The sequence below is a fragment of the Neopelma chrysocephalum genome, unplaced genomic scaffold (assembly GCF_003984885.1).
Source record: "Neopelma chrysocephalum unplaced genomic scaffold, ASM398488v2 Primary Assembly neopelma1_25, whole genome shotgun sequence".
Taxonomy (NCBI): Eukaryota; Metazoa; Chordata; class Aves; order Passeriformes; family Pipridae; genus Neopelma; species Neopelma chrysocephalum.
The window spans coordinates 39,556,769-39,568,530 of NW_020897694.1; the positions used below are offsets into that span (position 1 = coordinate 39,556,769).

Sequence of the window (11,762 nt, forward strand, 5' to 3'; positions counted from 1 at the left end):
CTAAGAAGAATGAAAGATTTAAAACTACATACTTGCAATGAGGATACAGGGAGTTCTGGTACACCTGGTAAAGAGCAGGCTCAGGAATGGCTTGGTAACACTCTGTAAGAGACTGCAGTCAGGACAAAGATGGGAATATTTTTACTCTAGACTTGTCGTTTTATCTAAAAGAGATGCTGTTGTTCAAGTGCAACTATTAGACTTGAAGCAGAAATAAATGCAAGGCAAGTCCTTCAGCACTGTAATGAAGGCAGTGAGAGCAGACTATCACAGTAGTCTCTTGTCCTTAAAATCCATGAAAAAGCAATTTAGTAATAGGAGTGAAAAACCAATCCCTATTTAGGCACACTTAATTTGGTCTACATCAGTTCAGATTAATGCTATAAGAAAAAATAAATCGATATAAACCAGATTTAGCACGAGTGTAACTAAATCAGTGGACTGCTGCACCTTTAGTTAAATGTAGCCATGAAAAGAAGCCAGGAAGAACAGCCCCTGAAATCTCCAGAACTGACTGTTAAGGTGCTTCTCTCAAAGCTTTACTGTAAAGAATTCCAGACATATCATTTTATATGCCAGGGCTAGTCCCGCATCCTACAAATTCCTCAGTCCACCTCAGGGTGGTCCAGATAGGGAAACATTTGTCTGATGACCATTTTAAGTGGCAGAATAGAACCAGCTGTGCCGGAATCAGGAGCAAATAGATTTAGACTGCTAAAACTGAGTAAATACTTCCAGTTGCAGTATATTCTGATAAGGAACTTACTCTGATTTTAATTCCTGAGTCTTAAATCCAAAAATAAGCTATAATTGAAGTAACCCTAACTATACACAGCAGGCAAGATTCTCTAATTGATTTATGAATTAACTTCCATATCGTTGGTGTATCTGCATTCCTTAACTGATCATATGGGTTTTTTCATGTCCATAATGGGAAATATTAATTACCTTCATGCACTAGGAAGGATAATGCTTAGTTCTGGAATAATCTAAGCAGATACATTAAACACTTGTCTCCTAGAAATTCATCCCACATCCATCTGTGCTCATTAAATCATCAAATTTTCTCAGAAGTACCAAATTATATTTTTTTTAAAACAAATTATGGTTTTCAAACCACTTGTTCTTTTCACATCTGGCAATGGAGCAACTTGCATTCAACATCACTCAGCTCCATATTTTGCTTGTTTGCATTTTGGTGCATTTCATCCGCACAGTAGGAGCAATTCTCTGAGAAAGAAAAGGGAGAAGAGGGAAAAAAAGGTTAGATAAACAGATTCAGATGCTGGATGAAATTTTAAAAAGCTGCAAAGCATTTCAGTACACTTAGCTGTACTTGGCTTTCTGTGTCCCAACGCCCATCTGTGCGCATAGAAACAGAGCACTGAAAGATTGGAAGAAGTAGCACATTCCTTAATATTTACAGCATTTGAAATGAGGCTCAAGCAGGCAGCAGAGCACTGCTACTTTTCCTATAGAGGTTGGCTTGCGGTTCCAGCTCTTGCCATATCCAGGTTACTGATCAAACCCAATGCACCAAGAGGTGCATTAAAGGGCTCTGATTGCTCATGATTTAAGGGAAAAATTTCCTATTCTGCTGCCTGACAGCGCAGCTCTTCCTGAGAGTTGCAGCCAGATAGACAGGAAGGTGAAGAGAGCTTCACCCTCTTGAAGGTGCTGGTAATGTTTATATACTCATTCTTTTTTTTTTAACATAGAAAGAGTGAGGGAAACAATTATCCTTCTTGATATTCCAAAACCTGGTTATGGATGGCTGGATTAGAAAGGAAATTGCTTCTAGCTCTCCCGTCATTTAGCATTCGTATCTCTACAGTTTGCTGGGATACTCAGAGCCCTCCTCTGCCTTCTGGGTGTAGTTCCCACTATCAGTTTATAAAACCACCTTCTTTCAGCTGCTCTCTACCATAAAGCATTCAGCAGTCCAAGCAGCAGAGCAGAGAAATTTCCCAGGTGGTGTCCTTGTCACTTTGTGTTGCAGTGATTGACTGCCAAGTGAATACCCCATCAGGCTGTGTTACCCCACATGCTCTTTTCCACCTACTGCTCCATCCAATTTCTTCTGGAGGAAGAAACGGAACCAGTATAGGGCTGCACTGTGGTTAGGCAGGTGCTGAGCCGAACCTTGCCTACATCCCACCAACACTGTTCACATGAGAGAGGGATGTGCTGTGTGCCTAGCAGCACCAAAACAAAATAGTTTCCTTGCCACCCCCTTCAAGAAAATATGACTGTACATTAGGCAAAACAGGAGAGTTGAGTGTGCATGCGTGTGTGCGTGAGTCATGTTCCCTTCACTGCCTGGCACTGTTCCCAGATGCAAACCTGATTCAAACATGTCACGCGTTGTTGACTCTTTTATAGTAACTGGCACTAATTCTGCCATGTTATATTCTGGTAAAGTGGCTGTGTCCAGACTTACTGTCATGACTGGCATATCTGTGCCGTGTTTCTATGGTTTACGTGGAGCCTTCAAGCAAGCTGTAACTACCAAATAAGATCGGAGCAGTAAGTTTGACCTTTAAAATAGATTCCTCCATGTTTCCAGGTATCTTTCTACAAATCACTGCCACATTAGAAATTGAGCTCCCAATTCAAGGAAGCATTCAAGCATGTGCTTAACGCCCATTGACTTCAATTTTCCTGTGCACATATATCTTCTTTACTAAAAAGGAAGGCAAAAGAAGGGTTCTTTTCATTCCTGGAAAGTGCTACTAGAGAAATGACCCCAGGAGTAATTTCTGAATGAATAGTGACATGTATGCACATGGTTAATGCACATGGTTAAATGCTTCTCTGACTAGAGGTACCTGCCTTAGGACTGAGAAACTAGAAGTAACCATCTCAGAAATTGAATTCTGCAATATTTCCAGCAGAAGGGTAAGAAACCCAACAGAGACTTGTTCTTCTAAGGTTGCTGATTCAGACACCGTGCTATGGAGAAGCGGATTCTGGCTTGTGCAGAGGTGCTTTCAAGTCTCTTCAATTTGCCAGTAAAAGAATGGAGAAACAGAGCTCCACTGATAAACAAGAGTGGTGGCTAACTGGGCTAGATGCTTCATTGGCACCGATTATCTGTTCCTTCCAAAACTGTGTATCCTAGCACATAAGGGACCTGTTGGAGTCACAGGATTGGACTCTTGAAACCTGTCCTTAGTGCATGGTACTTTGACAAACAGGAACTTGCATTAAGCATCCAAATTCAAGAACTCTAAATAGAATCAGATTGAAGGTTAGCCCTGCAGACCTTATTTGCCTCACTGTACATTTGTTTTCTTAGGTTTCTCTAGTTCCGTCAGTGTCCTGGGTGCACATATTTACTAAATGAGCAGATACTTAGTATTTTGGAGGAGTTTTTTATCAGTTTCCAGGCCGGAGTCCAACCCTTAATTACTGATCAGTTTTGATCAATACTGTTCAATGTGCACGCTGACAGAGAGCCTGCATGAGTCATTTAGACCATACAACAGACTCCTACACAGCCAGGGTGCATGAGATGAGTATTACTCTGTGGAAAGTGTGGCATGAGGCTTTGCAGCTGGAGGAGTCAGAGATGCCACTTTCCCCATATCTGCCCTACTCAGTGAGTTTCATCACGGTCACTTGCTAGAGATATTCCTACCTCTGCAAAAGATGGGGTAGTTTCCATGTCAGAGCCTTGACTCGCATCCAGAGAAGCATCTTGTGCACTAAATGAGGCAGGCATCCTAGGGGGAAAATAGTCTGCAGTCATATAATAGAAAATTATATTGCACGGAAGCAAAAGTGAAATCATGGGCAATTTTAGTTGCCTGTTTCTTCATCTCAGGTGCATGGGTGTGAAACACTCCTGCTCTGTTAAGGTAATGCATCTACATGCATGACATTTTTAATCATTTTGCTTCTTTAAAGGAAACAAAACTAGAACTTCCATCATGTGACATCTATTTGATGTTAGGAATCTTAGCTGCACTTTCCAGATTTCAATAGCAGTAGCAAAGGGAGAGCTGGGTGGGAGAGCTATTTCTTTTGACTGTGAGGACAAGTGCTAGGAAGACAGGGGACAGTGGGATTTCAAGGTCTTTGCTGACAGCAGAGAATGGACCTACTCCTGCCTTAGTGAGCTAATTGCTGCCTATCCCACCCTCAGCCCCAGTGCCAGCCTCTACTCATGCAGTCTCCTGCCCCACTGAATGCCATGTCCCTGCCCAGGCTCCCTCCCACCAAGGGTCTTTGCTCTCCCAGACTCAGCTCAACACATCTTCCCCCCTCAGCAGCCATACCCACACCTTCTGTCGGGGCTTCCAATTTTCATCATGGTCCCATTTCTTTCTCTGCTCCCAGTTTTTCTCCCTCTTCCTCCACCTCTTCCCTTACCTCCAACTTCCCTTACCTTCCTTTACCAACTGCCCTGCCCTCCAACTCCCTGAGGTTTCCCTGCCCAGGCAAACCCCATCCTCTGTCCTTGTTGATACCACTTGCAGCCTCCCATGTATTATCTCTTGGGCACCAAGGATCCTTCCCAGGGCACTACCCGTCCTGGACAGTCCCCTCCAGAGATGAAGTGCCCAACCCAAAGATGCCACAGTAGCCAGCAGTGGGGAAGTCCAACATCAAGTCTGTCCCCTGAGAGAAAAACACGAGGGGCCCAGTGTTGGGAAAGGAAGAGAAATGCAACCTCTGAGGTCCCGCAGAGCTAGGTCAGCTTGGAGCATGAATCAGCAGAGATTTTACCTTCAGCGCTCATACAAGCCTAAATATGTACCATTTGGGGATGATTTAAATGCTTTTAACTCGGCTGAGAGTGGGTGATTTTCTGAAGGAACACCATCCCTGAGAGACCAGTTCGACCACAAGACAGGACTTTCCTCTCAAATACAGGGACCTGAGAGCAGTTTGTGGAAGTCCTCACCTGGCTCCTGCTGGTGCATATTTAAGTTATTCCTGGAAGTGATGCAGCCATTGGGCTGTAAGTTGGACCCTCAACCTGACACAGCCAACTGCTGTGGAAAATTTGGGCCAAAACAATTAACATTTGGCAGAATTTTAACTATATGAGACCACAATTTATGACAGAAAATACCAAACAAAACTGAGAAAACTGAGATCCATCTAAAATGCCAAGAGACTGTTTGGTGTAAGAAAATCTACAATTTTATAGTATCTTCTCATAGAGGGGACAAAAGGGGAAATGAAAAAGGGAGATATAAATAGAAGTATCCTGAACTGCCTTTTTGGGAGTGAGGGAGGATGTCTGGGAGAAGAGACCTTTTCTGCCAAAAAAATATGGCTAATAGATATATATATATATATGTCCTTGCAATGCCATTCCAGAGGATAAGCGAGGCTGAGGTGCCACCTGGAGGTGTGGAGGGGCAGCACAGCACCGTGTGCCAGGAACAGTGCCTGGCTGCTGCCCCTGCAGCCCCCACTGGGATGCCTGTCCCAGGCCCCGCATCTTTTTCCATCTCTCACAGACGATTTCTTAACTGATTTGCAAGGTCTTTTGTCACTACTATTTTGTTACTGTATAAAAACCTCTTCAGTGATATCTTGTAAGGTACTGTAGTTAATTAAATTTAAACCATAGCATTTGAGGTTTCCTAAATGGGAAAAAGGACCTCGTTTTGTAATGCAGTGACTGTGGTTTATTTTTCTAAATCTCTAAGAAGATGCTGTGTAGAAGCCCTTTAGGAGGATGGGCACAATTCTTATTGAGTGTGGTCACCTCCCTCCTCATATGAACCATTTAGGGACTAGCAGCTCATCACTCCTAGGATGTGGCTTGGCTTTAGAAGGATGCCTCTGTGCTTAGGGTATGACATGAGGTGTTGGCAGTCCCAGCTGAGTCTTTAGAGCAACCCTGCCCAAGACACCCTGCGTTTCTCTTCCTGACCTGCCAAAAGGGTCCATGAGTACCTCCACAACACTCAACTAACATTGAGGTCCAGCTTTTTTTCTTTCTCAAAGCCCCTCAAATTCTTGGTGCAGAGTTCCAATGTGCTGTGAGCGTGCAGAGCTGTGAGATCTGAAACTTGGCATCATCTTGGCTGAAATTGTTCCACTCTGATAATTTAATTAATCAACACTGCAGCAGAGTGTTTGAAATAATGTGTGCATTCATTTGCATAATGGGTGTAATTGCCAAAGCTTCATAATATAAGTGTAGCAGTTCCACAGATGATAGCTTGATGGACCATTTTTCTGCAGCCAGGCAGCAACACACGTTTCAACCTCTGTTATTTGCTTTTCCACAGAGGAAGGAAGTGACAGCTAGATTTATTAACCAAGGTACAGAGAGGACCAGCAGATTTTTGATGGTACTTAACACATATATTTTCCACATGACTGTGTTGCTGTGTCAAGATAAAAAAGCCACAGTCAGGTTTTAGAGAACTCCTGCTCCAAATGGAGTTTAATCCTTTACGAAGTAATGGGTTGTTTGGCTGTGGAGATGTCCAAATGTAGAGCTGGTATTTTCAGTGTCATGTCAAAGTGGAGTTTGTAGTTTCAGAACTGCAGTCACTAGGTACTTGAGCAATGTCTGCAAAGAAAATGGGTGACTGCCATTGGAAAGTCTCCCCAACAACAGGATATTATCTTAAATAAATACTCATCTTGTTACAGACATAACTGAGGCATCAGTAGACATGCAGCAGTTGTGGAAATATTCTCAGGAGATGTGCTTTATGTAATCAATTGCCATCTTTTAACTATCTTACTATATTCATTACTTTGCAATTAGCAAGACAGTTATTGACTGTTAACCAAATGCCAGATGACTGCAAAAGTACATGTGCTGAAGAAAAAAACAACCGTGCAGCAGAAATATATTCCCTGCTCTGCACACAAGTGCATTGATATAAAATGGCCCAGTCTGTGCTCTCAGGAGGACGCCTGCTGATAAGCCTTGAGTGCAGAATAGCCGTATCAGGTTCAGACACGTCATTACTTCATTGAAATGGAGTGACACTTGAAAACTAAGTTCCCAGAGAGCCCTGTGAATGGTTCAGGGCTGAGGCTTCCTGATGGTTTGGAGAGTGCTTTGAAAGTCATTTGATACCTCTCCATTTTAGCTTCCCTTCCAGGTTTGAGGGACCCAAAGTACATTCTCAAGGAACATAAGAAAAAAAAAAATGTGAATGCTTTAGCTAACCTCTGCTGGTATCACAGGCAGTGGGAGCATTGCAAACCCCATTTTTCATCATCAGTGGACAAGGGAAGAGCTATAGGTGTCATCTATCTGGACTTCTGTAAGGTCTTTGGCATGGTCCCCCACAACATCTTTCTCTCTAAATTGGAGAAGGATGGATTTGATGGGTGGACTGTTTGGTGGATAAGGAATTGGTTGGATGGTCACATCTGGAGGGTAGTGGTCAATGGCTCAGTGTCTCAATGGACACTGGTGACAAGTGGTGTCCCTCAGGGGTCCATACTGGGACCAGTGCTATTCAATATCTTAATCAATGGCATAGATGGCGGGATTGAGTGCACCTTAAGCAAGTTTGCAGATGACACCAAGCTGACTCATGCAGTTGACACATGGGCTCTGAGCAACCTAATCAAGTTGAAGATGCCCCTGCCCCTGGCAGAGGGGTTGGACTAGATGACATTTAAAGGCCCCTTCCAGCCCAAACTGTTCTATCATTCTATGATTCTATGATTTTGGATAGAGAAGATGCAGAGCTGGATGAGACATGTTACAGCAGAGGCAGATACAGCACTAGGATAAAGGGCTGAGTCCGTGGCACAGGCTTAGCACGCAACTGGGAGCATGGCCTGCTTTCCTGCTTTCATGGCCTGGCCCCAGAGTACTGGAGTCCAGAAACTGGTCCTGTCTTCAGTGAAGCTGGCCAGAAATCTCCATGTCTTACTGAGTCTTAGTAGAAAATGTAGCTGCATTGGATACAACTAGTGTGCAAAAATGTAACTTACTGATATTTCCAAAAGTATTTTTTTTCCCAGGATTTCTGGTACTGGTGCCTGGCTGCTCCCAGTGTGCAGACTGACCAAGTCCTTGCATTTCTTTTTCCAAAGGTACCGTGTTGTGGTCCCATACCCACCACAGAGCGAGGCTGAGATCGAACTGAAGGAAGGTGACATTGTGTTTGTGCACAAGAAGCGGGAGGATGGCTGGTACAAAGGGACGTTGCAGAGGAATGGCAGGACGGGCCTCTTCCCCGGGAGCTTTGTCGAGAGCTTCTGAGGATGAATCACCGCTCTCTCAACTGAGGAGCTTTCAGGGCAAACTGCATAGCACAAGAAGAGACAGCAAAGAGAAACTGAACTGATAACCACTGCCATTTTTATTTCCAAAGACTTCCCCCAGGCCCTTCAGTCTGCAGTTCTGGAGACACAGTGCCCGCTGTGCTCCCGAGACCGTGTGCGGTGCATACAGTGGTATGTTGAAGTAGTGCCTTCCACCTGGAATCACAGACTGAAAGGACGCCCATCTGGACTGTAGTAACCTAAACTCTGGCTGTTAACCCTTTGTGTAAATTATAGAGAAGATATCTTTAAAAAAAATTAAGAGGAAAGCTGTTATATTGCTGTAACTTATTTGTCAGACTGCAGTGTTCTTATTACTGGCCTATGCAAGATGGATTTGAGAGTTCAAGAAAGTGTGCTAGGAAGCTCTTGAACTGGGATTTTGTTTTTCCCAAGGGAAAAAGAGGGAGGGGAAGGTGGAGAAAACCCCAGCTAAAGATCAGTGCATCATTGTGCAGGAAAGAATGAGGAGTCCAAAATGTTAATGTCATGCTTTCTATATACCTCAAAGATATGCTGCGCAAGTTTTTCGGTGAGTGTGTTAGTGCTCAGAGTCCCATACCACCTGGTGTCCTGGTGCTGCTGCCGGGGAAGTCCTGGAGGAAGTACGGCTCCACCATTAAACTGTGGTTATTTGAGCAGAATCCCTTTCGCCTGTTTTCTGCCCTTATTATATGCAGCATGGATTTTTGTCCTTTGGTATCACTTTCCATTGCTTTTTTGTACAACGTACCTTTTTACTGTAAGAATTGCTCTACTTTATATATATTCCTACTAGATCAGACATTTCCTCTTTTCATACATCTGGTGCTATTTTTTTTAATTGTTAAAGATTTGGTTAAACAGAGAGGCTGCGACAAGATTTGCATTCAACATATGAAATTAGAAGTGTACCTGGAGATCGAGATCAGACTGCTTGTTCTTGCTTCATAGAGGAAAAGAGAAAAAAGCTGCATGGCCACCAATATACCTGGGGGAGCGTGCCTGTGCAACATGCACACGCTTGCTCTCTCCTACGTATTTAGAGTGGCTGAAGGCCCACGCTGAAGCACAGCATTCTGTCTGGAGAGTGATAATGACTCCAGAATTGGAAGCAATTCCCAGAGGAGTCGTTTTAATTGACTTTTTCATGGCAATAAGAAGAACACTGCAGGTTCTAGCACACACAAGGACTGTGGAGTTTTCCTCTGTCGTTGCATGATGGAGACAAGAGCTGATCTGCGACAAGCTGTAATTAGCATTATTGAAATGTGATTTCTTACTGTAGAAATGTACAGTTCCGGAGACTGTTGGATTTCTTAACGTGGTCAAGCTACAATACAAACCGTATCAGGCAATATAAGCTTCCATCTACCAGGGACTTAAAGGTGCAATAAATGTAAAGTGAGTTTAGCCAGTTATTTGAATGAAACAGAATGAGAAAAAAATGCCGAAATGCGATTGTGAGGGTATTTAAAAAGACATCAGCTCTTGAGGAATGAATGGTGACGAAAGGCTTTTCATAGCTGTATCCATACCTTGCCTCTGACAGCAGCTGGCTGTTTGCCAAAGCCCACATGTGGTGGGTGTTTAAAAGCATGTCAGAGGCACTGTAACCTGGAGATGATCTTATTAAAGGGAAGAGGCCCAGTGGGTGAACATCATTACTGCGTTACCAGTATTTCATATGTGAAGGTGTAAGTTTTGTTTTCATTCAAGCCGTGTGTACTAGTACATATCAAAACCCATGTAAGTGAGGATTCCTATTTAAGTTCAACTCTGTGACTTTGTTCTCTGTAAAATAAGTTCTTCTTGATATCACATGTAACAAACCAATTCCAGAAACACAGTCCATGGCCAAGTATAGCACCTTCAAACAGGGAGGCCTCATTTTCAGGGTGTTTCTTTATATACTTAATGTTGCCGCATTTGTTGATATTGCAGATCGTAATGAATCAGCCACTAAAAATTTAGTTACTGTTGAGAGGAAATTGCTTTTTTATAACCAGTAAGAGACTGAGGAAATGTCTTCTGGAAAGACTTGATTGAGACTAGAGCCATATCTGTTCCACTTATTTGGTCCAGGTCAGAATTGGTGTCACTGCACCTCCAATAGTAAACTGTAAACTGCACAGTTAGCGAGTCAGCAACACCAAAATGTGTGTTATTGAATCCAATAAGAATTCTGGTTTAGATCTGTCAGAGATGAGATTTTTTCTGACAACTTACAGTGGTTAAAGCCCTCTTAAAATTCTGTTCCATGGTGTATTTACTACAGTCAGAAAAATGAAACAGGATGGCAGCTTGCTTGCTGCCTATTCTGTTTAGCCAGATCTAAAATGGTTCCAGATTTCCACCTTTTCATGCTTAACTCTAACAGGACAAAAGTTGGTGTGTGAGAAGATCAAAGAAAACATGCAGATGTCATATTATTAAATCAATGCTTTGAAATATATTTTGCAGGGAGGATGATGGGGTTTTTTTAAATGGTCAAAACCCTTTCAGTCATACCTCCTGCAAGGAAAAATATAGAGGGGGAGGGTATGTGTTCTATTTGATAGCAGCTATTTCTGGCCCCTGTTTATTGTTTATCATCACAGTTTGGGTTACTGAGTAATCTCCTTGAACAAATCACTTCCATGCCAGGAGCACAAGTATTAAAGTGAACTTAAAACAGTTCAGTGATACAAAAATATGACCCAGTGCCATTCAAAAAGTCCTGGACTGAGAGGTTCAGCTCATTCTGTGGTCTAATTTTTATCTGTCATGTCAGGAAAAGGGGGAGGAGGGAGCATCTGCATCTCCTGCAACAGGGAAGGGAAAAGAAAAGATTCCTTCTGGTGGCCTCAGTTTGTAAAATGCCAGGTTTGCTCTTCTAGAAGTGGGTTCAAGTAATTGAACAATTCCTTTGAACTTTGCACAGCTCAGAAAATGTTTTTGTTATACATGAATGTTAATGTGGTTTAGGAAGTGTTGGCAGATATGAGTACAAATGAACTATAATGACTGTGTTTCTGATTCTTTAAATAAAATAAACATTAAGGCAACTTGACTGAGGTTTCCCTCTCTCTTAGATGACAAGGTGAACAAGCAGAGTAAGTGGCTCTGAGGTTCGCAAAGAAAGCAGGGAAGGCCTCTCTGCAAACCCTGTAGTAATTCCCACATAAATAAAGGCCAGTTAAAGGTAAGACATGCCTGAACAGAAATCCAAATCTCTTTCTCGTTCTTCTTTTGGCAGATCAGGGGTTTCTTCAAAATCTCAAGAAGTTAACAACTAACCTGTGGAGAAAATGTGTGTACTCCAGAGAAAGAGAGCGGGGACAGGCCAGGAAGAGGGAGTAAGGTGGCAAAGGCAAGGCTGTGGCAGAGAGGTTAGGAGGGATGTGGAAGCAGAAATACAAGGAAAACAGCAGCCTCTAATCCTGCTGGTGGACTTCAGGGTTGTTCTGAGGTCACCTGGTGGTTTGAGCAGGCTTGTAGGCAGAGGAAGAACCCTTTCCTCCTGCCCTGGGTGGGTT

General features: G+C 43.0%; 1 protein-coding gene across 1 annotated transcript in view; it reads left to right on the top strand.

The window, feature by feature from the left end:
• The window catches only part of SH3RF3 (SH3 domain containing ring finger 3), a 249,718-nt gene extending 238,412 nt beyond the window's left edge, over nucleotides 1-11,306 (top strand). The window contains exon 10 of the mRNA XM_027675014.1: nucleotides 8,035-11,306. Within this exon, the coding sequence (XP_027530815.1) occupies nucleotides 8,035-8,203 (169 nt within the window). The 3' untranslated portion in view covers nucleotides 8,204-11,306. The remainder of the gene's footprint in view (nucleotides 1-8,034) is intronic.
• The last annotated feature ends 456 nt before the right edge of the window (nucleotides 11,307-11,762 follow it).